At 33.7% G+C, this 25,325-nt stretch overlaps 1 protein-coding gene and 1 long non-coding RNA gene across 2 annotated transcripts; both read right to left on the reverse strand.

The window, feature by feature from the left end:
• Positions 1-20,571: 20,571 nt before the first annotated feature.
• LOC124451109 (52 kDa repressor of the inhibitor of the protein kinase-like) lies at positions 20,572-22,540 on the reverse strand. Its single transcript, XM_047001735.1, has 3 exons — positions 22,369-22,540; positions 21,725-22,246; positions 20,572-21,596 (listed from the first exon to the last, which is right to left on the reverse strand). The coding sequence occupies exons 1-3, from the start codon at positions 22,538-22,540 to the stop codon at positions 20,572-20,574; spliced, it is 1,719 nt and encodes a 572-aa protein (XP_046857691.1).
• A 596-nt stretch (positions 22,541-23,136) lies between these two features.
• Positions 23,137-24,049, reverse strand: LOC124451018. Its single transcript, XR_006950314.1, has 3 exons — positions 24,028-24,049; positions 23,548-23,614; positions 23,137-23,462 (listed from the first exon to the last, which is right to left on the reverse strand). It is a non-coding gene; the product is annotated as an uncharacterized LOC124451018 (long non-coding RNA).
• Between the last annotated feature and the right edge of the window lie 1,276 nt (positions 24,050-25,325).

Below are 25,325 nucleotides of genomic sequence, written 5' to 3' on the forward strand. Positions count from 1 at the left end.
TTTCTTCATCAAATTCGTGATCGCGCTCAAATATAAAAGTAATACTTTGATTTGAAGATTTCGCCATTATCAATTAGACAGCAAAACATTCAAATGAAAAATAAATCTTTTATTGAAAGTTTTACATTAAAAGAGTGATAAAAAAGGTAAGAAATTCGAATTTTTTTAAAAAAGAAAAAAAGAAATATGATGAAAAAAATTGAGAAATTCGAATTTTTTTATAAAAATAAGAAATATGTTTTTTTACAATAAAAGATAAGAAAGGTTAAATTTTCTTTTATTTATTCACTAAAAAAGTGTAATATATAAATCCTTAATATCAATGTAGGGAATATAACCACATTGGTATTGAATAAAGAAAGATGGAAAAAAATGATGTGAATAACCCTTCCAAAAATTATGGTGGATTTGGAAATATTTCATATGGAAAACCGTCAACATTTCGTGAATTTAATAAATTTAATTCACACCATATTTCTCCTCTAAAAGATGTAAGCAATCAATATGTACAAAATGTATCTATTGTGAAATTGAATCTTCTGTAGAATCAAAAGTTTTTTCTGAATTTAACAAAATAATACCACTAATAAATGGAGAAATAAAAAAAATTGAAGAAAAACTTACAGAGAAAATTGATGAATTTATAAATCATCTAAGAATGGAATTTGAGTTTAATATAAAAGAAATGTATGAAAAAGTAGAAAAAGATATAAAGTAAGAAAAAAAGACAAAAAAAGATTTTTTATTAATTCAAAATAAAATTATTTGTGTAAAAATGTTTGTACTTATAAAAAAATAAAAATAAAAAAAACCATAAAAGGAAGCATTACAATGATTGGTTACTAGTAATCATTGTGAGGGTTGCTTTCATGGTATTATTTACATGATGCCGAAGAAAGTTATATTTACATCAAGACGCGAAGATGAATATATTGCTATTTGCAATCGATTGAAGACGTATTTTGACTTTACGTCATTATATCCCGTATGTTCAAAGAAACTGATAAATACGTCAAGACAAAATACAAGAGAAAATACTAAACCACACAATGTGTGACATACCATCTTCTACAAATTCTTTTACTTGCGTTTGTGTGCAAATACAAGATTGGATTAATTGGTTTTGGGACATATATAATGGTGAAAAGACTGAGTCATATTTACGATTCTTTCTTGTGGATTATGCAATAAAGCAAGACAATTTGTATCATCAGTAAATCGGACTTTGGAAAATTTAAAATGTGTAACATACGTGCTTGTTCGAGTTTTTATCAATGTCTTTGTTTACAAATAAAAGATTGGCTTAATTAGTTTTGGGATGATGAATTTGGTGAAAAGGTTGACTCCTTTTATCGTTTCTTTAATGTGGATGAATCATTGAAGCGTGACAATTTGTATCATCAATAAATTGGACTTTGGACTTTCCATATTATCATTTTAAAAAATTGGACTTTGGACTTTCATCAATGTAATTATTTTTATATTGTATTTGAATATATGTTTTTTTATAAAATCTTCTTGTTTATATATTTTATATTACTCTTATCCACTATTCTAATATATATATGTATATTATCACAGGCTCACCCTTCTCTATTTTTATGTTTACTACCGCTGACTGCCTCAAAAACGATCCCCCCGGTTTTTTTTATTATAAGATGTATTATGACTATTTTTAGACATAATACATTTTATAATAAAAAAACATGAGCCTGCGATGATATATATATATATATTAGTTAACTACTGTCTTAGACATTTCTATGCTATCTAGAAATAAAAAAACATTTTCTGTGTTTCTATGGAGTTATAAAAACACGCGGAAGAAGTTTTCCCAATAAGTTCTTTACTTTTTATCGTTAAGCTTTCTATGCTGTCTTAGACATTTCTATGCTATCTAGAAATAAAAACATTTCTGTGTTTCTGGAGTTATAGAAACACGCGGAAAGATTTCCCATTAGGATTTTGCTTTATCGTTAACATTTTCTATGCTGTGTTAGACATTTTTTCTATGCTAACTAGAAATAAAAAACATTCTGTGTTTCTATGGGTTATGAAACACATGGAAGAAGTTCCCCTAAATAAGTTTTGCTTTTATCGTTAACATTTCTATGCTGTCTTAGACTTTCTATGCTATCTAGAAAAATAAAAACATTTTCTGTGTTTCATGGGTTATAGAAACACATGGAAAAAGATTTTCCCCGTAAATTTCTTATCGTTAACATTTCTATGCTGTATTAGACATTTCTATGCTATCTAGAATAAAAACATTTTCTGTGTTTCTATGGGGTTATAAAACCTTGTGGAAAAGTTTTCCAATAAGTTGCTTTTTATCGTTAACATTTCTATGCTGTGTTAGACATTTCTTTATCTAGAATAAAAAAACATTTTCTGTGTTTCTATGGAGTTATAGAAACACGGAAAAGTTTTCCCGTAAGTTTTGCTTTTATCGTTAACATTTCTATGCTGTGTTAGACATTTTTATGCTATCTAGAAATAAAAAAACATTTTCTGTGTTTCTATGGAGTTATAGAAATACGGAAAATTTTCCCGTAAGTTTTGCTTTTATCGTTAACATTTCTATGCTGTCTTAGACATTTCTATGCTATCTAGAAATAAAAACATTTTCTGTGTTTCTATGGAGTTATAGAAACACGCGGAAAAGTTGGGAGAAATGAAAATTACGTTTCAAGAACGCGTGCACGAAGTGCGATCGCTTCCAAACAATTTCAAATTTTATGTATTTTCAAAAATTCAAATTTTTTAAGTTTACTATTTTCTAAAAGGAATTAGCATAGCTATTACAGCGGAAAAAATACTCCAAAAAACATCCCTTTGAAAACTCAAGATTCGTGTTATATTGACAAAGACAAATTTATAAACGATATTTCCATTTTTAATAAATATCCTTTCAATTAAAATCGTAGATTTGTCTCTTGTTAATAACTCAAATCTTGAGTTTACAAGATATTTTTGAGTGTGTTTTAATGCTATATTCTTTCAGTAATCGGCTGAAATACTTTTAGAATAGCTAAGCTTTATGTATTTTTCGGAGACTTGTTTGAAATTTGTGATCTTTTATTTGTGGGTTTTACAAAATTTGTCTGATTTGAGAGTTATTTTGACTTATCATTTATGTAAGCTAATCTGACTTTGTCCGATTTTTATTGGGTTTGAACGAAGCTAATCGTAGTTGTGCAAATGTCCTATTGGTTCCTGTTAACAGGTGCAAAGTAATATTTCTATCAACTTTTCCGAATTTTGTCAATGAAAGTCAATTTGAAAGTCTAACTAAAAATAATCAACGTAAATAATTTTGAAGAAGGTCCCCTAAACCATGTCATACCTTCTTCAAAACATCGTCGGTACAGAATAACTATTACCAATATTATGAGGATTAAGCATGCACACCCACTGACGGTAAGACGATGTTGAAAATCAAGTTGTTCTTGTCTGTAGTCCTCGTTTTCGTCGATACGAAGAATTTGGAAGAGAACACGATTTTCACTCGGGTTGTGTTCAAAACTTGCCCCTCAGAAATATTAAACAAATGAACAAAATGTAGACGTCTTTTTCATTTTCTGGTATGGAGTAAAATTGAAGTGCATAGATGAATTCCACTGGCCTTCCCTCATAGCACTTCTCCTAATTCAGGAGATACTTTGATGAACTTTGTTGAAACTCGACTTTCCACGATATATTTATATCTCCGGTCGAACCTTTGAGTCTCATCAGTGGTATAAACGTTTAAGTTTAGGATCGTACATCACACTGTCGTTTTTTTCAATGTATCCATAAGGCATCGTGGGCGACATATCTGATTTATAATTTCATGTCAGCAGTAGTAGATGCGTAGTAGCTCCCACCGACAATCTTGCATTTGTTCTTTGCAAAAAATTTTACGTCAAAACCCTTGAGATGATAGTAGGGTATAAAATGCTTAGAAGTTTTATAATTTAAAAGAAGCAATGTTAAAAACGTTGACTTTGTTGTTAAATGCAGCTGCATCAGGTTTACATGAAGTACACATTTATATATTCACCCATTTACAAATTTATAAATTCAGAACATATGATTATTAAGATAGTTGATGGTTTACCCAAGCTAAGGAGCCAGAGCTTTCCCAATAAGCAAGTTGCAGTAAATATAATTCAATCTGCCGTATTAACGTACTTTGTACTCCTTACTCTACACGTATATGGAGACTGGGGACACCGGGAAAAGCTGAGACGTGCCAACAAAGAAATTTCTCGTTTACTTTTCATATAAAAAAAATATAAGTTGAGAAACAAGATTTATCAATGATACATAATGTCTTAGTCATACATAAAGATTGAAATGAAATAACCAGTAAATAGCATCAAATATTTTGTTAAAAGAATGTGCTGGCAGTGTCTTTTTCTCACTTCACAGACATTAAAACTAAAGAAGATCAGACAACATATGAATGACACTCTAATTAATCACGTGAGCCTCTTGTTACGATATGTTATGGCATTTGTTATACAGCTTGGTAACTTCGTACTACGTCCAGACTTTACCACTCCATTGCGAAGACTCGTTGACCAAGTCACTGCTGTTCGTGCATATTACTTTAAAAAAATTGTGATGTTAGATGTCAATATTGCAGGTCTGGAAAGAAGAATTGAGTGTCTCGAGAGTCGTGGTGGTAGCAATAGTTATAACACCTAGTTGTCCCCAGAGGTTTCTTTGTTGCGTGAAAGAATTGCAACCCTTAAGCGACAAGCGAGAGACGATTCTTCCATTTTACAAAGGTTTCGTGAGCGTTTAGATCAAATAGACGAATCAATAGTGAGAAACATGGTGAACATTACGAACCTCGAAGCACAACGTAAAGAGCGCACACTGATATCAAATCATACACAGGTATAATGGTACGTTACTTTGGAGAATAGACAACTTCAATCGAAAGCGACAGGACGCCAGTGATGGTGTTAAGAATGCCTGGTACAGTCCACCATTTTACAGTTCTCAATATGGTTACAAGATGTGTGCTAAGATCTATATGAATGGTTAAAGTCGGGGAAATGGAACTCATTTATCTTTGTTCTTTGTTATCATGAAAGGTAAAGCTATTTTTAACAGTTTCTACTTAAGCTGCCTCAAAAATTGGAAGTGGATTTTTGTAGGTATAAAATAGGCTATCCAAGAATGTTTGGTAGCATGCAGATGATGGCAAAAATTGCGTTAAAATTGAGATCATGTAATTTGATTGCTCTAGAGGCATAATATCTAAGAGTACAGAATACGCCACGTGACTCGCTGTGCTTTTTAGAATAGATAGGATTAGAAGTTAGATGCCTAGTTGGAACAAGTTGTTGAATAATGTAGAACATGGTATGAAGAGTATAAAGCCAAAGATTTTTATTTTCAATTCATCGAAAAAGCAGACTAAAGCTTACAATTGTTTGTGAGATGCGATACTTTTTGTTTTTTTGATCATGTACGAAAATAAATGACGATAGAAGGGAAAGGTATGCCTTGAGATTTATTAAGACTTATCTCATATTATTATAAAAATTTATATTGTGTATGATATTATTTCTAGGTGATTACGATGCTCTTCAAACATGGTCATTTCAAAAGAAGATCACAATGATGTTAATGGCTCAAGGAAATGGTGATCACATGATTGATGCTTTTCATTCAGATCCTCGAAGTTTCTTATTTCAGCGACCAGAGTCTGATTTGAATCCATTTGGATTGCCAGTTCTAATTTCGTTGATAGAGATTTTAAGCAATCATCCGTTCATTAAAGAGGATACAATGTTTATTAAGTTAATTGTTGTATGAACAAAAAATCTAACTACACTCGCTCCTGCTTCTCTACCTTAAACACTGAAAATATCTCAATTCTCTATCAATCTTAAATTATTTTTATACTTAGGCAAACGCAACCTGACCTAAACATGTTGCAAACAACTCTCCTAGCTCTTTCACGTAATTTTCAGTTGTCTATACAAAACGCTATTTGTTGTAAAGCACTCAATAGTGTTTATATAAGTTTTTTCTTGTTTGCTTCTGATCAGCATATCCACAGTAAAGGTATATACAACAGTAAGGCCACTTTGCTGTGCAATTGGCTGCTGTATATTTAATTAGTTTAATGGCTGCCCTTTGCCATATCGTCAATCCTATTGGTCACAAAATGCAATTTATTGGCTACCAATATGGTAATCACATGCGTAATAAGATATGCGTGGCACGAAAAAACTCAATGGAGAGGCCCTGCTGTATGGTCTCTATAACGTGGCATTGTTATGAAGTATGTCCCCATGTTTACTTTGTAACACGGGCTCAAATGTACGTTTGGACATATCATATCTACAGTTTTGTAGTTTTGTTATTTTGTTTCTTTAGTATCGAATTTTTCTACATTTGAAGCGTTTTCTTTCTCAAATTATTTCATAGCACAAACAATATTTACAAAAAATCATCTTACGTGTGTTGTGTTTCCTTATTTTATATGACAACAATGCTATTGTCATTCTTCATGTCACTTAGAACGTTAATTTCGCCATTTGAAAAAAAAACTAGGACGGCTGTAGCTGCGAAGACCAGATAGTGCGATATCTTTCATTTGAGTTTTTCCGGATTTATAGTGAAAACCAGAGTGTTCATAGATGCTTTCATTATGAGTTGCGGCGAAGAATTTTTCGAAAGGTGCGAGTAAATTACAGTGGTTTAACTTAGTAGGTGGAATGGCAAAATTTAAACCCTTAGAAAGGATTTCTTTTTTCTTGTTGGTGATAAACCTGTTCGAGAATTGAACACCACTTTGTCAGGGTTGATTTGAATGTTTTTGTCGTTCTTAGCGCAAAGGTGAAAAGGCTTTCGATCTTGTATGTGTTGGTGTTGGTTTAGTTTCTTCGAGTTCTCACGATCTGAAACATTCTTGAAATGTATAATGTCTAGTGTATATACGGATGAAGCCAGATGAGAATGGGTCGTTGTCACTTGTGCAGATAGCACACGTATACTAGAGTGTTTGTCGTTTATTTCTTCGAGGAGCAGTTTTAGGCGCTAGAACTACGCAGACGGCGATTTGCAACCTTGAACCACAAGAAACGTGGTATTGCTGAACGTGGTATTGTTTATGACTATGTTTAAAATTATTTGTTGAGCTCAAATATTTATATTGAGAATCCGCTTCCCGCCTGGCTCTTCATTGGCAACAATATTTATAAATCGATATGACAATAAAACGCGTAAAGAATTCAGAAAGTATCAAAAGCAAAATTGAGCTTAAAATTCCTTACAACATGTAAAATGCGTAAATGCGGATCTGACGTAAGGACATAAAAAATCTGGGACACATCGCACCCCTGATTTGCCCAACTGTTCTCTTCCTATTTTGAGCTTTAACGTAAGTCAGGTCCTTTTAATTTTGTAGAAATGAAATGTAAGTACTGTGTATTTACTGGCGAAGTAAGAAATTTATGGCAGAAATCAAAAGGTCTGGTTATAATCTTTGTAATGTGAATGGTTTTACTATTCGCCACTAAAAGGTTTAACCTATAGTGGCAAATTTGTTCAGAAAGGATGGTCCCTGATATCTGTACTGTAAGGGTTAAATATGGAGGTTACACCATAAATGGATAATATAAAGTTATTAAAAGAACATGTACAACATCATACGTATGAATGAACATTTACATTGGAAGATGAAAACTGACTACCTTCTATAATGACTTTCTTCTATGAAGATGAAAACAGGCAAATGCAAAAGAGAATGAAAAAACATGATCCAGGTTTTATAGAACTTAAATGAGTTCATAAGTGTTAGATTTTGTTTGCATTAATATGAGGTTATTATGAAGGATCACGGTGGTCTATTTTTACAATTTGAATAAAAACAAAAGAAATCATCTTTAAACTAGGATTTTGTGACCAAATCTTTAGTTGTGAACATAAAGAGACCAGGTCTTGACCACGTTCAACGCGTTTAGATATAAAAATCGTTTTGAGTCTTACGATTTCTTTTGCCTTTTAATGTCGTTATGCAAAAGTAACGATGCATGATGTTGTGGAGTAAGTTAGGATTCATTAGACCTTAATCAAATTAGAAACTAGACTTTAATTTTGACGAAATCTTCATTGAATCTTGCAGTCATGTATGGATAAGTTAAGGTTCTGAGACTGGTTTAAAGGCGTTCTGTCACCAATATCTTTTAGCTTAAAATTATAATATTAGCGTTATTTAATGTGCGGAATAATTTACTTAATAAACAATTGACGCAATGTCGCTGAAAAATGGTGAATTCTTACTAGCATTCACTTATATTAATGAAGGGAGAGCTTAGTTCTTTTGTTTGCCAACAATACGTTTTGTTTTTAAAAATTAGATTTTATAGATATCCGGTAATTTGTTCAAGTACAAACAATGAATTCTAACCCTGCTCACAGGCAACAATCACCAAACGAGATGTGTAAGAACTTTTGAAAAGGTACGGCTCCCAAAGTGTTAAACAATCATGCGGAACAAATACATATAATGACATGCTTAACACCATTTATAAAGACATCATCCACTTCAAGCCACATATAAACCACGAGGCGTCATGGAAAGTAAATGTTGTTCATATGAGATGGAACAAGACTTTACAAATAGATGACAAGTATAAAGATTTGTGATTGTGCCAAGCAAAATAAAGTTGTTGCCTTCAACTCTCCTTGAAGTCTAGTTACCGAAACAGGTCTCATTTGATTACAGATGTACTTAAACGTGTTGATAAAAAATCAAGACCACCAATATCTGAATGCTACTGAACAAGGAAATACCACACACATTTAAAAATTTGAAAGCCACGATGTACAGATATATACTATCAGTATCACATCCTAAATGTTGATAGCAGCAGCAAAAAGAAATTTGAAAGAGGAAAACCGTTATGAAATATGATACACACGAAGTTACCTGTGTCAAAATAGATCCGACGGCTGGAAACTACAAATGTAAGTGACTAAACTGACGATAAATGATATTTTGTATTTGCATTTATCTCTATTGCTCTTGTGAAACTCTCAATGCATAGAAGAGCAGTTTTCATAGATTAAGGTGTAGACTTGCAATGAACGAGAGCCGTAATTATTTTTTGCTCATTTTTCTACGATTCTCTACTATATTTTTGGTAGTAGAACCTCGGGGAAAACAGAACGCCCTTAAATTCTCTCCTAAACTTAACTTAGCAACATATGATTGAAGATTCAATGAATATTTGGACAAGATTAAAGTCCAGTTTAGAAATTCATTATCGTCTCATGAATCTTAACCTACAACATATTGCATCTTTGCTTTGCATAACGACATTAAAACGCCAAAAAAATTGTAGATTCTAATAAATTTTTTGTTCAAATACGTAGAAGGATTACTTATTGTCTTACTGAAAAGTGAATCACAAAAAAAAATTTTAGTCATGACGTAAATTAAGCAAATGTTAACAACAAGAACTTAGTCACTTAAACGTTGTAGAAAGAAAGGTGAATTTTGTCTTTTTATTGACGGATTACTGAAGTATGAGTTGCATGCAATAATCAACTAGTCTTAAGTGTAGGACTCGTAATATGAAAGCTTTCAGTGTAAAATGCTTTGATAACGATATAAAGTCTTTGATCGTTTGAAACTTGTTACATCTTTCAAACTTAACCAACTAAAGCTATTTGTGCAATGTTGGTGAATGTTCTACCATTTGGATAGTCAAACAGAAAACATATAAAAATTTACTCATTCTCAAAATATCTGATTAAGAATTTAAAAACGCAAACTAAAGTCATATGTAGAGTTCTTCATCATGAAATGTCGTACAGGTGTTTCATATTTTCTTATATTGTAGATCCCACATGGATGGAGTTGTGAAAGTCCCTTTACCACCTGTGTCATTCACTTCAATTACTCTTACTAGTTTGCCATTACTCATGTGTCATGGTGATTCATGGCCAAGAATGTTCATTTGTAGTTTGGATTTTTTGTGGATGTCAGTTGTTTGTTCATATAATGATGATGGGCCCCATTGTTATATGAGCCCACCCAAAGGTGGTCAGCTGACATTCATAGGAGATCAAATCTGCACTAAGCATTCTTTTAGTGATGATATAACTGGGGTATTGAAGTGATCCCTTTTCCTTCACTTGAAGTTACCATAAGAGTGCATCGTAAACAGTAATCTATCGAAATGGTGATTCATAATACCAGTAGCCCCTCGATTGGATACGTTGATAACTTTGTGTATGGAATTGTATAAACGTATTGAATGGATATTTCATAACGGCATTTATACATGTGAACATTATCATTGAAATGATTGGACCATAATCTACGAAGATGGAAAACAAGCGAGTGGAAAAACATGATCCATGTCTTGTGGTTTGTAAGTTGAATAGATGAGCTTTAAAATTAACTTATAGCTATGAGTAACTGCATGAGATATTCAAAAAGGATCCCGATGGTCTATTTTTATAATTTGAACCATAATCATGAAAAACACCCATATTAGCTAAAAAAATGTCAATAAAAGATGTCAACTGCTGTGAGAAAATAGCTGGCTTTCACTCGTTACTTTTTACTAATTTTATTAAACGTTTATAAACAAAATTGCAATGCTGCAAGTAGGGGTCACCAAAAACGGTTTTCCTTCACGTATAATTGACCAAATCACACGTCGCTTCCTTAACAACACCTTTGCCCCTAAACCACCTGTCTTGACTGCTCACAAAAGTCCTGAGAAGGACTGTTTTTGTTGTTGTTGACTGACGTTTCGACAACCTTAGCGATAGTCATCTTCAGAGTTAAATGAGGAGTAAACGTCAGGTTAGCCGTATTTGTTATCTGGTTCTTACGTCATTGTATTGTGTGTACAGGAAATGTGTATTGTCATTGTGAATTAGCGTAGAGTGAAATATGTTTATTTTTTGTTGTGATGTGTCATTTAGGTGTGATGTTTTTAGTTGTAATTTGTGGGTGTCAATTGTGTATTGTCATTGTGAATTAGTGTGAAGTGTAATGTTTTTTGTTGATCGCTTGTTTGTATTGTGAATAAGTCGTTTGTAAGGTGACGGTAATTGCTGTGATCTGGCGGTCGAGTCTTTCCTAGCGTATCAAAGTGTCGAGGCTGTCTTAGCGTATCAAAGAGACTTGTCAAGACAACCAAAGACGAGATCAGAAGCAGGATAGCCTCCACGTCACAATCGTCCTCTATACGTGACAACAACTTGACAAAGGACAAACAGCAAGCACTCAAACGACTAAAACACGACAACAACATCGTCATTTTACCAGCAGACAAAGGACGCGTGACTGTGGTCATGGACATGAATGATTACTTCAACAAAATGGACACCCTTGAACAACGTATGAACAACTCAAACGAGACCCAACACCATCACTAGTACGCAAACTTAACAGCAAGATCTTCTCTATGAGAAAATCTAACATTATATCTGAACGTATTTACTATCAACTCAGATGTTCAGTACCACGACCACCCAGACTATACGGACTACCTAAACTTCACAAACCACAAATACCCATGCGACCAATTGTATCATTCTGTGGTTCGCCTACTTACGAACTCTCAAAGTACTTGACTGAAATACTGCAACCACTTACAAACAAATCAAGACACAAGCTACAATCCACCGAAACTTTCATTGAAAAACTGAGCACTATACAAATACCGGACAACTATATACTAGTGTCTTTTGATGTGAAATCACTGTTCACCAGTATTCCACTTAATCTGGCACTTACTTGTACAAAAATTGTAATGCAATCTATACAGGAACGGGCGCTCACGACTTACAAACATGCACTACCTTTTTGGTTTCGCTACGTAGATGACACAATCACAGCACTACATGCAGACGATATTGATGACTTTCACACTCACATCAACAAACAGAACAGCCACATACAATTTACCAAATATGTCGAAGAAAACGGAACTCTTCCTTTTCTCGACTGTTTGGTAAAACATGACAATCAAAAACTACGAACAGTTTATCGCAACGCAACACATACTGACCGACTACTAGACCAATCATCTTACAACCCTACATCACACAAAGCCAACACAATCAGAACATTAACAAGATGTGCACAAATCATATGTGATTCAACGGACGTTCTTAACAACGAAAACAATTATCTTAAACGTGTTTTTGACAAAAACAACAATAACTCTGACTTTATCATACGCAACACTTACAAACCCAACGAACCCAACGAAACGAGCAACTCAGTGCCAACAGCAACGATAACTTACATTAAAGGTACGTCTGAGACTATCTCGCGTATCATACGACCATACAACATACGTGTCTCACATAAACCAATCACAACGTTACGACAAGTACTAACGAACATAAAGGACAAAAAACAACCCAACGAACGACAAGGTGCAGTTTACAAAATAAATTGCTACGACTGCCACGCCTCCTAGGTCGTGGAAACTGGCAGGAACTTAAACATAATACTTACTGAACACAAACGAGCTACTAAGAATCAATACAAAACTAATCACATTGCCGAACATCACCGAATCACAAAGCACAACATTGACTGGGACTCGGCAAAATGCATTACTTACTGTACTGACTATAGACAACGGCTTACATTAAAAAGTTGGTATACCAAATTGAAACAAACCCCCCTGAACCGACCACAGCAATTACCGGCACCTTACAAACGATTTATTCACAATACAAACAAACGATCAACCAAAAACATTACACTTCACACTAATTCACAATGACAATACACAATTGACACCCACACATTACAACTAAAAACAACACACCTAAATCACACATCACAACTAAAAATAGAAATATTTCACTTCACACTAATTCACAATGACAATATACATTTCCTGTACACACAATACAATGTCGTAAGAACCAGATAACAAATACGGCTAACTTGACGTTTACTCCTCATTTGACTCTGAAGATGGCTACCGCTAAGGTTGTCGAAACGTCATTCAACAACAACAAAAACAGGACTTCCATAGGTATTATTGTGCAATAATTTGTCTTCCGTAATTGTGTAGTGTATGTCAAGATCAAGATATAATTTTTCAAAAATGCTAACCCCTTCAAGCGCTGCTACTCTTCTGTTTTGCTTGAACAACTTACAGCTACCAATACTAATTAATTATATGTACAAACTAACAATTGGGAATTAAATGATAAACAACTTTATAAGTCTTTGTATTATACATCAAGCCTTTGAATTTGTTCCTTTTATGTCTTGGTAAAAAATATTAATAAAGGACTTACAAATCAATTTTCTCAAAAATAGTATTTGGTGCAAAGAAACTAAACATAATTGGGAAGGTCACATGTTGAAGACAGACAGAATTTTATCGGGTGGCTTGTGTTTTAGGTGTATTACTGTTGTCTTGTTATGATTTTGATTTTACTTGTTTAGGTGTTTATCCTGAGCCATACCTAATCATTTTAAAATTTAATAAAATGTACGCAGTTGATATTCTTACCGAAGATTTTCATGTTGATATTATTCATGGATTCAGAGATAGTTTTTATCATATATGTTGCAACCATTATGACATCGAGATCGATGTATCTGAGGACATGATTTACTATATTGAACTTGGAGATATCAAAAGATCAAACCTGGATATGACTGATGTTGAAATTTTTGAAGAAAATGCTTGCGCTCATGATATGACAGTTGACTGGATCGGACGTCGTATATTCTACGTCAAGTCGAATAACATCATCCAGCAAATTTCTTTAAACAGCAAAAATTCAAGCGTTATGAGATTCACACCGGGCTTAAAATTTAATATGATTACATTTGATCCAATCAAGGGGTATGTACATATTAAAAAATTTTTCCATCAAATTTCTTAAAGTAAACTTCAAAATATATTTTGATGTAAAAAATATAATTTATTTTGAACGACTTGTCATATTCTTGACAATGTTACTGTGTTATTTTCCTTTATGCTGTTTAAGATGTTGCAAATTGTAAATTGTTAGAGTTCTTGTATACAGCTTTTTGTATGTTAGATGTTCGAAGAGTTCACGTATATATAAAATGTGCATGAATGACTAGCTAAAGTCAACTGCACTGAACATATATTTAGTCATTTTCTTAAGACAGACCAATAACAAGCATACCAAGTGTTTGTTCTAAAAGCAAAATGAGCAGGTTGCCATCAATTTTATGGGTCAGATGAAACTTTGAAAGGCTGACAAGATTCAAAGTCTTATATACTTCCTAAGTTTGCAACAAGGAGCAATAGGCTCAATAATATTATGGGTAATAAATTAAAAATCCTCCTTTTGGAAAAATATCCTTAAAAGGTTCGTAGTTTATGAAGTATCTAGAAATATGTTATCTTTAGTCAAAATTACTATAAATTTGATGAAGAAATCAAAAGAAAAATAAATTTCAGCTTATTTCAAGCATAAAGATGTTTTTATACATCTAGAAAACATGCCCAAAAATAGATGGGCTTTTCAGTTTTGAGTTAGCTTCGTTGATTTTTGATCAATCTCCAAGCATTTCAACAGGGGCGGATCTAGGATTTTTCAAACATCAGTCATAAAACGTCGGAGGCGCTCCGCACCTGGGGGGGTCTGAGGCATTCTCCCCTGAGAAATTTTGAATTTCAGAGTCTTGAAAATGCCATTTTCAGCGTTTTAGAGCAATACAAAATGTATTTTGTGGGCATCGTTTTGCGTAAAACAACACATTTTTCTTACGTTTTTTCAAAAAAAAGTGAACAATACTTGAATGTTTTGCCAAATATTTAGGCTCATTATCATGCCAAATATATGGCTCATTAGCATGTCTAGGAACGTAAATTTATTTTACAATAATGCTATTCAAAACAGATATATTCTTTAAAATTTCTACCAAGTTGTCAGGCATAGACCCCCCTAGAGACCCCCATTCAAACCTCTATGTAATAAGTTAAGTTAGAAATTTGGTACTACAAGTGACAGTTCATAGATATAGAAAAGCTCAGACTTCAAACCATGCAAGTTTATTGTAACTCTTTACCCATCTCCACATCAGTGCCAGCAAATTCACCTTTGAGAAAAACTCAAAATTTTTTTCTGCCAAAGATTAAGCAAAAATTATCAGAGTGAAAATTTGCAGTTAAGGTTAGCTTAATGCCATAAATGTTTATTAGGCATTTCACTAGACTATTATCTTCTGCAAGGTGTGCTATATAGCAATCACTAGTAGCATTGTATTATCAAATACAAACAGAATGTAACCAACATGTCTTTAATTATATAATTACATGAATGTTAAAATGGTTTATGTGTCATGCTTACTGGTTATGATAAATATCTTTTCATATGATCAAAGCTTGTTTAAATGTAAATCTAAAATAATTTAGTTTAGAAATTATAATGATCATCAGAAAAATTACCTAGTGATCATGAAAATACTTTGCTGTTTTGCCAAATTTCAAGGTTTATCTGCATACATAGGAAGACATTTTTACTTTATAGAAAATGCTTTTCATACATCAATAGCCCTTTGGAATTTATGGCAACAATCTGGTATGAGCCGTAGATTAACACACCTTTACATCTCTACATGAGGTGTTCAGTTAGAAAAGGACAATATGTGACATGGGACAACATTTCATGTATGTGAAATACTCAGGTTTAATACCATTCCAGTCAAATTGTCAAAATAAAAGCTTCATGGATCATAAGACTCAAAATCACAGGTTATAGTAAACAGCTTCTCATGTAATCAATGTTAGTTTTCTCAAATCTTAAAACAATATGTAGTATAACTGTCCAATGATTGAATGATCAATGATCATAAACTGAAAAGCCCCAAACATTTGTTTATGATAAAGTAAATAATAGTATGGCACCTCATGGCTACAGATTTTTGTCCATTGAAATATATTTGCAGAAATGTAGGATTTCGCTGCCATATAACGGCCACGATTCCCAAGCATTAAAGAAATCATAGCTAAAAGTCCTTCGGCAACAACAATTTTAGAAGCATCAATCTGCTTACCATACGCCATATTAACATAAATCGCATCACACACTCGCATAAATTGACTTTGATATATTGCATTCATGCATACACTTCACTTGTCCTTTACTTACGATTTTCGATGTAAATTTCTGCTGATAAAACTCAAAACAATGTTGGCTCGCTTTTGAACATCAATGACTGAAATGTGGCTCGCGAGATCGTCCTTGCCAAGCATTTACAATTCATCCATAAATTTTTCACCCTCTTGAAAAAATTCTCAGTTTGGAAAGCAGCATTCATGTCAACATATGAATTTGTAAAAGATTTCCATAAATTCCATCTGATTGTAGTTTAGTTTCTATCATGCTTATAAAAATTACTATAAAACGATCAAACATTCAATTCAGACAGTGAGCTTGACTATGTTAGTTCAGTTGGCTATCAGTCGAAATCGGTCAAACCAATCACAGTAAGACAAAAATTCAAATGAACCAATTGTAAGATAGCAATTGGACTCCCTTATAGGTCCGGCCACCCTTATTATCGGTCGAGATTATTCCAGACTGTCCACTGATCTGGCCATTGACCAATAAAATAGCGTTTCTGGCGTTCATAGACTCCTTTATAAGTCGAACCAGTCAAGCCACCCCGCTTATCAGTCGGTTATTCCAGGTCAATTAAAATTCAACTGATCTGGTTACCAAGGAGATATTCATTGCATTAGTCATTAGTTTTCAATAATAAATAAAGCTGGATTTTTATCACGAAGTAAATGCGATAATAAAGTAAGAATAATTAATGTATTTTTAATTAATATGAACAAGTAATTTTTGAATTTCAAACATCAGTCGCGCGACGGATTTGACATACTCTAGATCCGCCCCTGCATTTCAATGAGCTGACATCTATTGCTGGTTTTCAATTTTTTTTCCAATACAATTTGTTCTTCCTATGAGCTTTTCGTGAGATGTCAAATTCTAAGTAGGAAGTACTAGCGAATATGAAATATGTCATTGTATGCGATGTGCGACACTGAAATGAGTGTAGCAATAAGCTTGTGGCTTTGAGCGCTGTTTTGGTACAACTATCAAAGTTCAGTTAACATTTATAAGTCCCCCCTTCGGGCCCTTCCACGTCTCAAAAGCAGATGTGGGAAGCAAGAGAACACTCCTTTAGGTTAACAAGCGTCTTATTTTTAATATATTCAATCTATTGCTTGTCTCACAATCGTCCGAGTGCTCGAAACTTACATAAATTACAAATAATTTCTGCTTGGTTTCACAAAATATTAAAATAACAATGAACATATACTTGTATACAATGAAATCCAAAATATTTGCAATGCTCCATTGCAATTTGTGAAGCCCTTGCGCGTCTAAAAATTATTTATATCTGGTACAGAACTTTTTGAAAATGCTATCTGAAAAATAGCAACAAAATTTCGTTGCTCCAATATTATCAATACATATACATGTGGTGTATACAAAGTATTTATATAATGTGCCCTCCCGGCTATCTTCATATTTAAGGTGACTCCTGCGCTTGGGACACAGAACGTACGGTTACACATTGTATGGATTGTATTGTAGAGTTCCCACAGTGCTCAAACCTATAAACGTGAGCTTTGCATAGCTCATGGATCATTCAATGTACTCCGGTTTACTTAGAAAGAAAACGTACGTTTGAGACACACTGCATAGCAAGTATTTGAGAATTGGAAAACAACTGATTGCACCTTTTAAACAATCTATAGAAATAATAATATATAGTACCAAACTTACACCATACTTTCTAATCAATGCTACTATTTCAGCGAGAACTTTTTTTGTTTAAGGTATCTTTTCTCAGCAGAAGAAAAATATCATGAAATTTGGATATGGAGTAGGATTTCAAATAATGATCACGTTTCATCAGTTTCTCTTGAGTCAAACGCATATGATCTTACTCTTGACATGGGTGAAGAGAAGTTATATTGGCGAGTTTCCGATGACACTGTGTATTCATGTGATTACCTCGCCAAAAATGTGGATGTTTTTGCAATACCAGGAGCACGAATAAAAGTATTTGGAAATTTTGTATATGTCATAAATAGTGCAAAGAAAGGCATAGTAACGGCCTATAACACAACAGATAACTTGACTTATAACTTTTCCATCCCTGTGGCTGTGAGTGATGGTCATCATGGTATGGCTGTAGTACAAAGCACTAGTGTAGTGTCAAATGGTAAGTGAAATATCAAATCATTAAACATATGATTCATCAAAACACAAAATAACAAATACTGCTCATAACTCAAACAAACTAACACATGCACTTACGTAAAGTTTAGGCTAGGTAATGATTTATATGAAAAGTCACATTAAAAAGTCATTGAAAAAGCTAAATTTTTATGATTCACATCCATATCATTATGCTCATATATATTTGAAAAAGCAATTAAAAATCGTTTCGAAGAAACAAGTTTGTAATTCCTGCATTTATCTTTTACATATGTACTTTAATTATCGTAAACATTTACTGCCATTAGTTAAACTCTACCTATTAAATACCAATATTTAGTGACAAACCTTTGATTTTCCCATATGTGGATCCAACACATACTACAAGAAAGTTGATGAAACATTAGAATGCAAATGTATGGAAGGTTATGAAGGAGAATGTAATTCATGTACAGGTAGATATATGGATTTTTTATAACAGTACTAAAAGCAGAGCATCTAGCTTGTTCTCTAAAATCCAAATTATTTTGCATATGTTTTCATTGTTAAATGGACAAGTGTTTATTTTAGCTATTTTCATTTCTTGTCTTTGGTTTTATATAACTGTCTATCTTAAAAGTATTATCTTTTTAAAATAAGTGGCTTATTATTCACCAACTAAAAAACTTTACATGCTCTAAACATAAATATCATCCTCAATTAGACGTATAAAAATGCTACAACTTTCTTCTCAACTTCTTAACTTTGTTGCCGTGCTACTTTACCAGAAACTGTTGTTAGAAAACTGTCTGTAAACCAATACCAACAACTAAGAAGAAGCAGCTTTGAGATTACTGTGTTTTACATTATTTCTAAATTTATCGACTCGAATTAAACAAACTACAAATCAGTGATAACTTTGAAAAACCGTATCTTTGTTCTTTCAGTAACTGCTTTATGAATCTGTTATTGTTATTTAAATGACGCATTTGAAATTACATTACTCGCACGTTTTTATGTTAATTTTCTACCTTTAATTTAGAGATGTGTCAGACAGACATGGTTCTTCTCCTTGATACATCAGCCTCTATTGGCAAACCCAACTTTGATAGGAAAATAAAACCGTTTCTAAAAAAGTTGGTTTTCAGTCCTAAGCTCAAAGTCGGCCCTGACGGAACCCAAATTGCTATCGTTACATTCAGCGACAAACGTCATACGAAGATTCTTCTACATTTCTCTGCTAAGACAAAAACAGAGTACATAACATTTATAAACCATTTTTTAATATGGGAGGCTGTTTATGGTTATAGAACGATGACTGGAACTGGTGCAGGCATTGTGGACAAACAGGTGAATTTCTCCTTTAAGATAGGAAAGCTGTAAAATAACACATCTCTTTGACTGATTACATTGCAAAATACATTTTATTTTACGAACAAGATATTCAAGGAGAGCAGTCCACACAACAACCGACCAAACATCCCTGACGTTGTCTTATTGATAACAGATGGTGAACCACGTGGAAGGAAAGAAGGCGATGAATTAAAGGACGCTTACAAATATTCAAGGTGATAAATGATGTGTTAAAGTTACTCTTTGATTTTTCTTTAAGTTTTCCATGATAACATTCTCTCGTTACAAATTTATCAACAACCTTTATTTTCATCACAAATAGATTTATAGCTCTCTACCGTCATCTACCATTCACTAGATTTAATGTACTATATTTTAATCAATTCAATAAAATCAGATCAATGAAAGACAAAGGCATTCTTATTGTTGGTGTTGATGTTGGCTGGCCATCTATAGTGAAGAGTTTAATCATTAAAAAAATATCAACTTCAGAAAAGACAACTTTTGACACAGAATTTGATTCTCTGAACGAAATACTGAACAAAATTGTTGATGCCTTCTGTACGTCTTTTTTACCAGGTTTGTATCAATTTTCAGTTTTGTTGTTGTTGAAGTCTTATCGTCATTAAATGAAGTCAACAAATGACCTGTCCAGTGGCGGATACAGGCCAATCGTTTACCTCCCTCAAAGTAGCATTACTATGAGTGCTCGTTTTAGCGCCGCAGCGCTGTAACTTTTTTTGATCGTAAGAGCAGCGCGGTAACAGGGGGCGGCGCTTAAAAGAAGCAGTGGCAAAACAAGGATTTCGGATTAAAGAAGCACTTAATATAATCAATAATTCTGACTGTTTCGCTCAATATCAGAGCTCATCAGCATGCCTAGGCATGCTTCTAAAAAGCAGCCAGACATGGACAGTCAACTTGACTGCCATTTAGTTAAATGGTTGCGAAATTATGCCTTAATGATGCTATTATTTTAAGTTTCTTGTTTTCATGTTTGATTGTTGTTAATAATGACTATACGAACTTTAATCTTGTGTTATCCATAGCAAATCTGTCGATAACTTCTGACGTTTCGGGCACAATTTCTTGATGAACTCTCATCATGGCCAAACCGTTTAGACGCTCTGAAACCATCGTACTTCGCTTATAATTTTTCAGTTCGCGCAAAACTGAGAAAGAGCGTTCGCATTCGCAAGATGTGATAGTAAGGGTTCCAAGAATACGAAGAATAATTTTGATGTTTTCAAAGCCTTCAAATTTTAAAGCTTTTAAAGTTGCTGAAATTGAGTCTGGAATGGTTCCTTCGTAATCAACCCAATAAGTTTCCCAAAGCAAAATCTCTGAGTCCAAAGCCAATGGATTGGGTAGGTCATCGTGATAAAAATTGGAAACAACTTTGAATTTTTCTTTCCAATTCATGCCATTGTTAAGAAGAGAAATCATTTTATATGGTACAATGCTAAGCCCATTGTACACATTAACGCTATCAGTATTGAAACGAGCTTTCAACGCAGAGTTTAGGTGGTCAACAAGTGGAATAGAAAAAATTCTTTTATAGTACTCAGATGTAGTTTTATAGGGGACATTAGCTCGTGTTGTCTGTCTTCCCACTGTCCTTGGCTTTGCTTCATCAATATCTAATTCTCGAGCCAGTGCGAGAGACTCTTCATACCATGTATCGTGATACTTATCAATGGAATTCCTAACATTAACAACAAAAGTTTTCAACGATGTAATAAGATGTAAACCATCCATAATGTCAATACTCTTCCCTTGAAGAAGCTGAGTAACACCAATTGTAGAATCAAACACATTTCTACAAATAACCAGGGCAACAACAAAATCAAACTTTTCCAAAAGATCAAGAAGTTCAGAGGCATCCGAAGAAACATTGAGACTGTGATCTTTATCTACATTTTTCTTCATTTCTCTCAACGTTTTAAAAACAGGAATAAGAAGCTGCTGGAAAGTATCTAAGCCGTCGATTCTCTCAACCCACCTAGTTCGACACACATCTATTAATTTCTTTTTCCTACCGGCTGATAAAGAACCATGAAGGTCAATATTCTTTTCTAAAGGTATTTGTCGTGTAGGAAATATTAAAAAATCAGAAACTTTTTAACTCTATTGAGCATCGATTTTACATCCATTATATTAATAGACTCACAAATCGCTAAATTTAATCTGTGGCTGTAGCAATGGGTAAAAAGAGCCTTATCATTCAAACGACGCAAATGAGCAGCCATCCCATTAATATGACCAGCAACAGCACCTGCCCCATCATATCCCTGTCCTCTACAATCAGCAATAGAAAGACCAAGGTTGCCTAAAGCATCAAGAACAACCTTAGCAAGCTGCTCACCTTTTAAGCCCCATTTACAAGGAAGAAATCCAACAAACTCCTCCCTAATATCCATATTTTGGTCGATAAAACGCAAAACAAGAGACATCTGTTCAGTATTTGAGATGTCTCGAGCCTCATCAGCAATTACAGAGTAGAACCTGCTTGCTTTTAAGTCAGAAATGATTTTATCTGTTATTACTTCACCACAGCATTTAATAAGCTTGTTCTGGGAAGTTTTAGAAATATACGTCTGATTCCTACCACATGAATTCAGATGGTCCTCTAACACCTTGTCCCCAGCACGCACTCTAAAATTAAGAAGTTCAACAAAATTCCCAACACCACCTGCAGAAAAATTACCAGTTTCAGGATGATAGTGCCCATCATCACGATGACCTCTAAAGGCTAAGCCCAAACGACCACATGTTAAGACCGTATCGGTAATTGAACTTAATTTAGCCCGTTACCTTCAACTTCTTTCTTAACCTTAGAATCAATAATAACATTAATGCCTTTTGTTTTACCAGACATGTTAGATTTGAAGGCAGAATAAACTGGAAAAGTAGAAGCATGCAAACCATTCAAACCATGAAAACTCATTTTGCCATCACTCTCTTTGCCATCATGACGTTTTAGCATTTTGGATGCATCTGTCCAACGACGAAGTGGCTGAGAGAATAGGTTGGAAATTTTGAGGCCTTATCTTTAAAATTATCACCAAAAGGACACATGGCAAACAAAACCCCATCCAAGGATGGAGAATAACATAACCATTCATACCTTTCTAACCAATCATAACGAAAAGATCTTCCATTCGTTTTGGGAATTCAAAATTTTCATCTGGTCTATAAACATTTACTATGAGATTGTAAATTTCCCCATCGCTCATGCCTTTTCTTTTTCTCTGAAAGTTGCAACATCAAAATTAAGGGAATATGACAGTCAACAAGAGAAGAAGCCTCACTAAATGACACTATTTTATCAGAAGGGGTTTTGTAGCAAGTTGCATCAAGAGAAGAAGACTTGTCAATAGATAAGGTGCTAAGGCTAGACTTATCAGTTTTAAAATTACTGTTAGAAGGTTTATCAATGCAAGACAGCTGGAAGAATCGCTTAATATCTTGGTGTTCTTGTAGAGAAGAGTTGTCAGGATGCTTGCGCTTTTGTTACACACTTTATGTTTTCATTTTTGTTGAGCAAAGAAGAGGAACATAATGGTTTGGCAAAAGCTCGCCAGACTTAACCTTGCCTTCATAGCAGAATAATATGTGAACAGCAACATCCTTCACAATTGCTTCATTTGCCAAGCGAGGGTTTACATGTCTATTAAAAAGTAATTTGGGTCTTATGTCCCCACAATCTGGATAATAAGTAAATATTTCATTACCAATAACTGATGATAAGCCCAGAATACACAAGAAAGGTGACCAGGTACCATCATAACAATTTAAAATAGCTTCTTGCTTAATTAAATCCTCATTCTTTAAGCCGGAATCTAAACATGAGGCCGATACTGATAATGGCAAAAGATTAACAAGACTAAGGTCATGGTGCTCAGTCACTGCCAAAGAAAATGCAGGATGTTTATTGTAAAAATCACAATGAAGGTATAGCTCAAGGGAAGTCAGTATTCTTAAAATACTTACTAAGCTGTTGTCTCCTACAAGCAGCAAAGATACTGAGCTGTAAAGACAATTCCCTGATGCTTGAGATCTACAAGGTTCAAAATAATCCCTCTTTAGTTTAAATTTCTTTTGTGTTGTACTAAACAGCGTAACTTTAAATATTAAACATCCAATAATGTTATATTACGTATTTAAAAACAGCTAAGCACATGTAACATTGCCATATAAAGTTATTCATTCAGATTCTTAATTTTCCTTACATAAATAGTATACCAGTATTTCAGTTAAATTTATAAGTTATTATTCGCTTATTTAATTATTCGAATAAAATACAAACTTCGATTGGTAAACGAAGGATTTCTGCACTGGCAAGTAATGCAAAATATAAGAATTACAAAACATCAGATATTGATAAGCTTATTAAAAATTCAGATAAAGCATCGTAATCGGACAGAAATAGAATAAAAGCTAAATTGAACAGCCATATCAACACATCGTTACCTGATTGCAGTGTAGATCTTTCCTGCGACTTCATACTGCTTGGAATATATATCTCAGCGACAATATGCCGGTACAGTGAATTGCCCAGTTTTGATCGAAGCAAGTAAGATGAACATCTTGGCTTTGAATTCAACTGCCCGCGTAGCTCGTTGTACAGAAGCAACAGAGCTTCTTTGTTGTTGCTGTTCATTGCCTCTTGGGCTTCTAGAAAACAATCTCTATCCATTTTCAGAAGAAATTGCGTGCGGTAAATGTTAACGATACTAGTATCTCGAAAGTCGAAAGTCGAAAATAGTGAGGTACGCTTGCTGTACTTGAGGGAGTTGATAAAATGCACCAATAAAATGCACTGTTAGAATAAACATGGAACATCGTAACCAATCATAGACATTATTCCAAACAAAGTTCAAGGTCAAAACCAGCTTGTGCCTCAAAATTCTCTCCTTATGCCTCAAAATTTTCCTTGGTACCTCAAAATTTCCTCAAGTCCCTCAGAAACCATGGTAACTGCAAGTTTTAGCCAATCAAAATGCTCATTCAAGCTTGGGTACCTCAGTAGCCGCTGACAAGTACCTCAAAAAAATCGCTTTGCTTCAAAAAGCAAACTATAAAAACTGGAATCAGATTTGAGTATTTTGCGATCAGATACTGAACGCTGATCGCAAATAGTAACTTAACTCAGTTAACTGGACTAAAACCTATGATCTCAATTATTACGTAATTCTTTGAAAATTTTATGTACCTCGCGTGAGGGTCTTGAGGTACCCTAGATCCGCCACTGGACCTGTCGTGTTTTATAAAGCAAAAACGGAATTTATATTATTTATAGCTGTTTTATGATGTCTTGTGGCTAGCAAAAAATTATTTTATATGCAAGTTTACTATTTAGCATTGTCATATAAGTAAATATTCCCTTACGTGATGTTGATTTTAGTACTTTCCTATAAAAAAAGGTCACTGTAGCTGTTCGTCTTTTCAATCTTCAACTGTTTACATCAATTCATCAAAAAAAGCGGTGACTGTAAGTTGGCCAATACCAGTTCGATGTAGAACGAGCAGAGTTCCTCAATATACGATGACGATTAAACCAAATATCACATCCCCACACGATTTTACTGTTGGGAATCATCGTATTGAATATACTTTCACATTCAGAGAAGGATTTTATCTTAAATGTTACATAGATATTAAAGTTGAAAGTAAGTATTGACGAAAAATATTTGTAAGCTTTGAATATCCCAATGGAAACTATATCATTTCTCTGTAAAGTATTTCATCACCACAAAAACGGACATATA

Source organism: Xenia sp. Carnegie-2017, unplaced genomic scaffold (assembly GCF_021976095.1).
Source record: "Xenia sp. Carnegie-2017 unplaced genomic scaffold, XeniaSp_v1 HiC_scaffold_24, whole genome shotgun sequence".
Taxonomy (NCBI): Eukaryota; Metazoa; Cnidaria; class Anthozoa; order Malacalcyonacea; family Xeniidae; genus Xenia; species Xenia sp. Carnegie-2017.

Excerpts from the sequence above, each read along its gene's own strand:
- LOC124451109 (XM_047001735.1), bottom strand. The coding sequence starts at position 22,540 with ATGCTAAAACGTCATGATGGCAAAGAGAGTGATGGCAAAATGAGTTTT. Across the intron at positions 22,247-22,368 it reads GGTTAAGAAAGAAGTTGAAG|GTGGTGTTGGGAATTTTGTT; the intron begins GTAACGGGCTAA and ends ATTTTTCTGCAG. Across the intron at positions 21,597-21,724 it reads CAGATTAAATTTAGCGATTT|CCGGTAGGAAAAAGAAATTA; the intron begins GTGAGTCTATTA and ends GTTCTTTATCAG.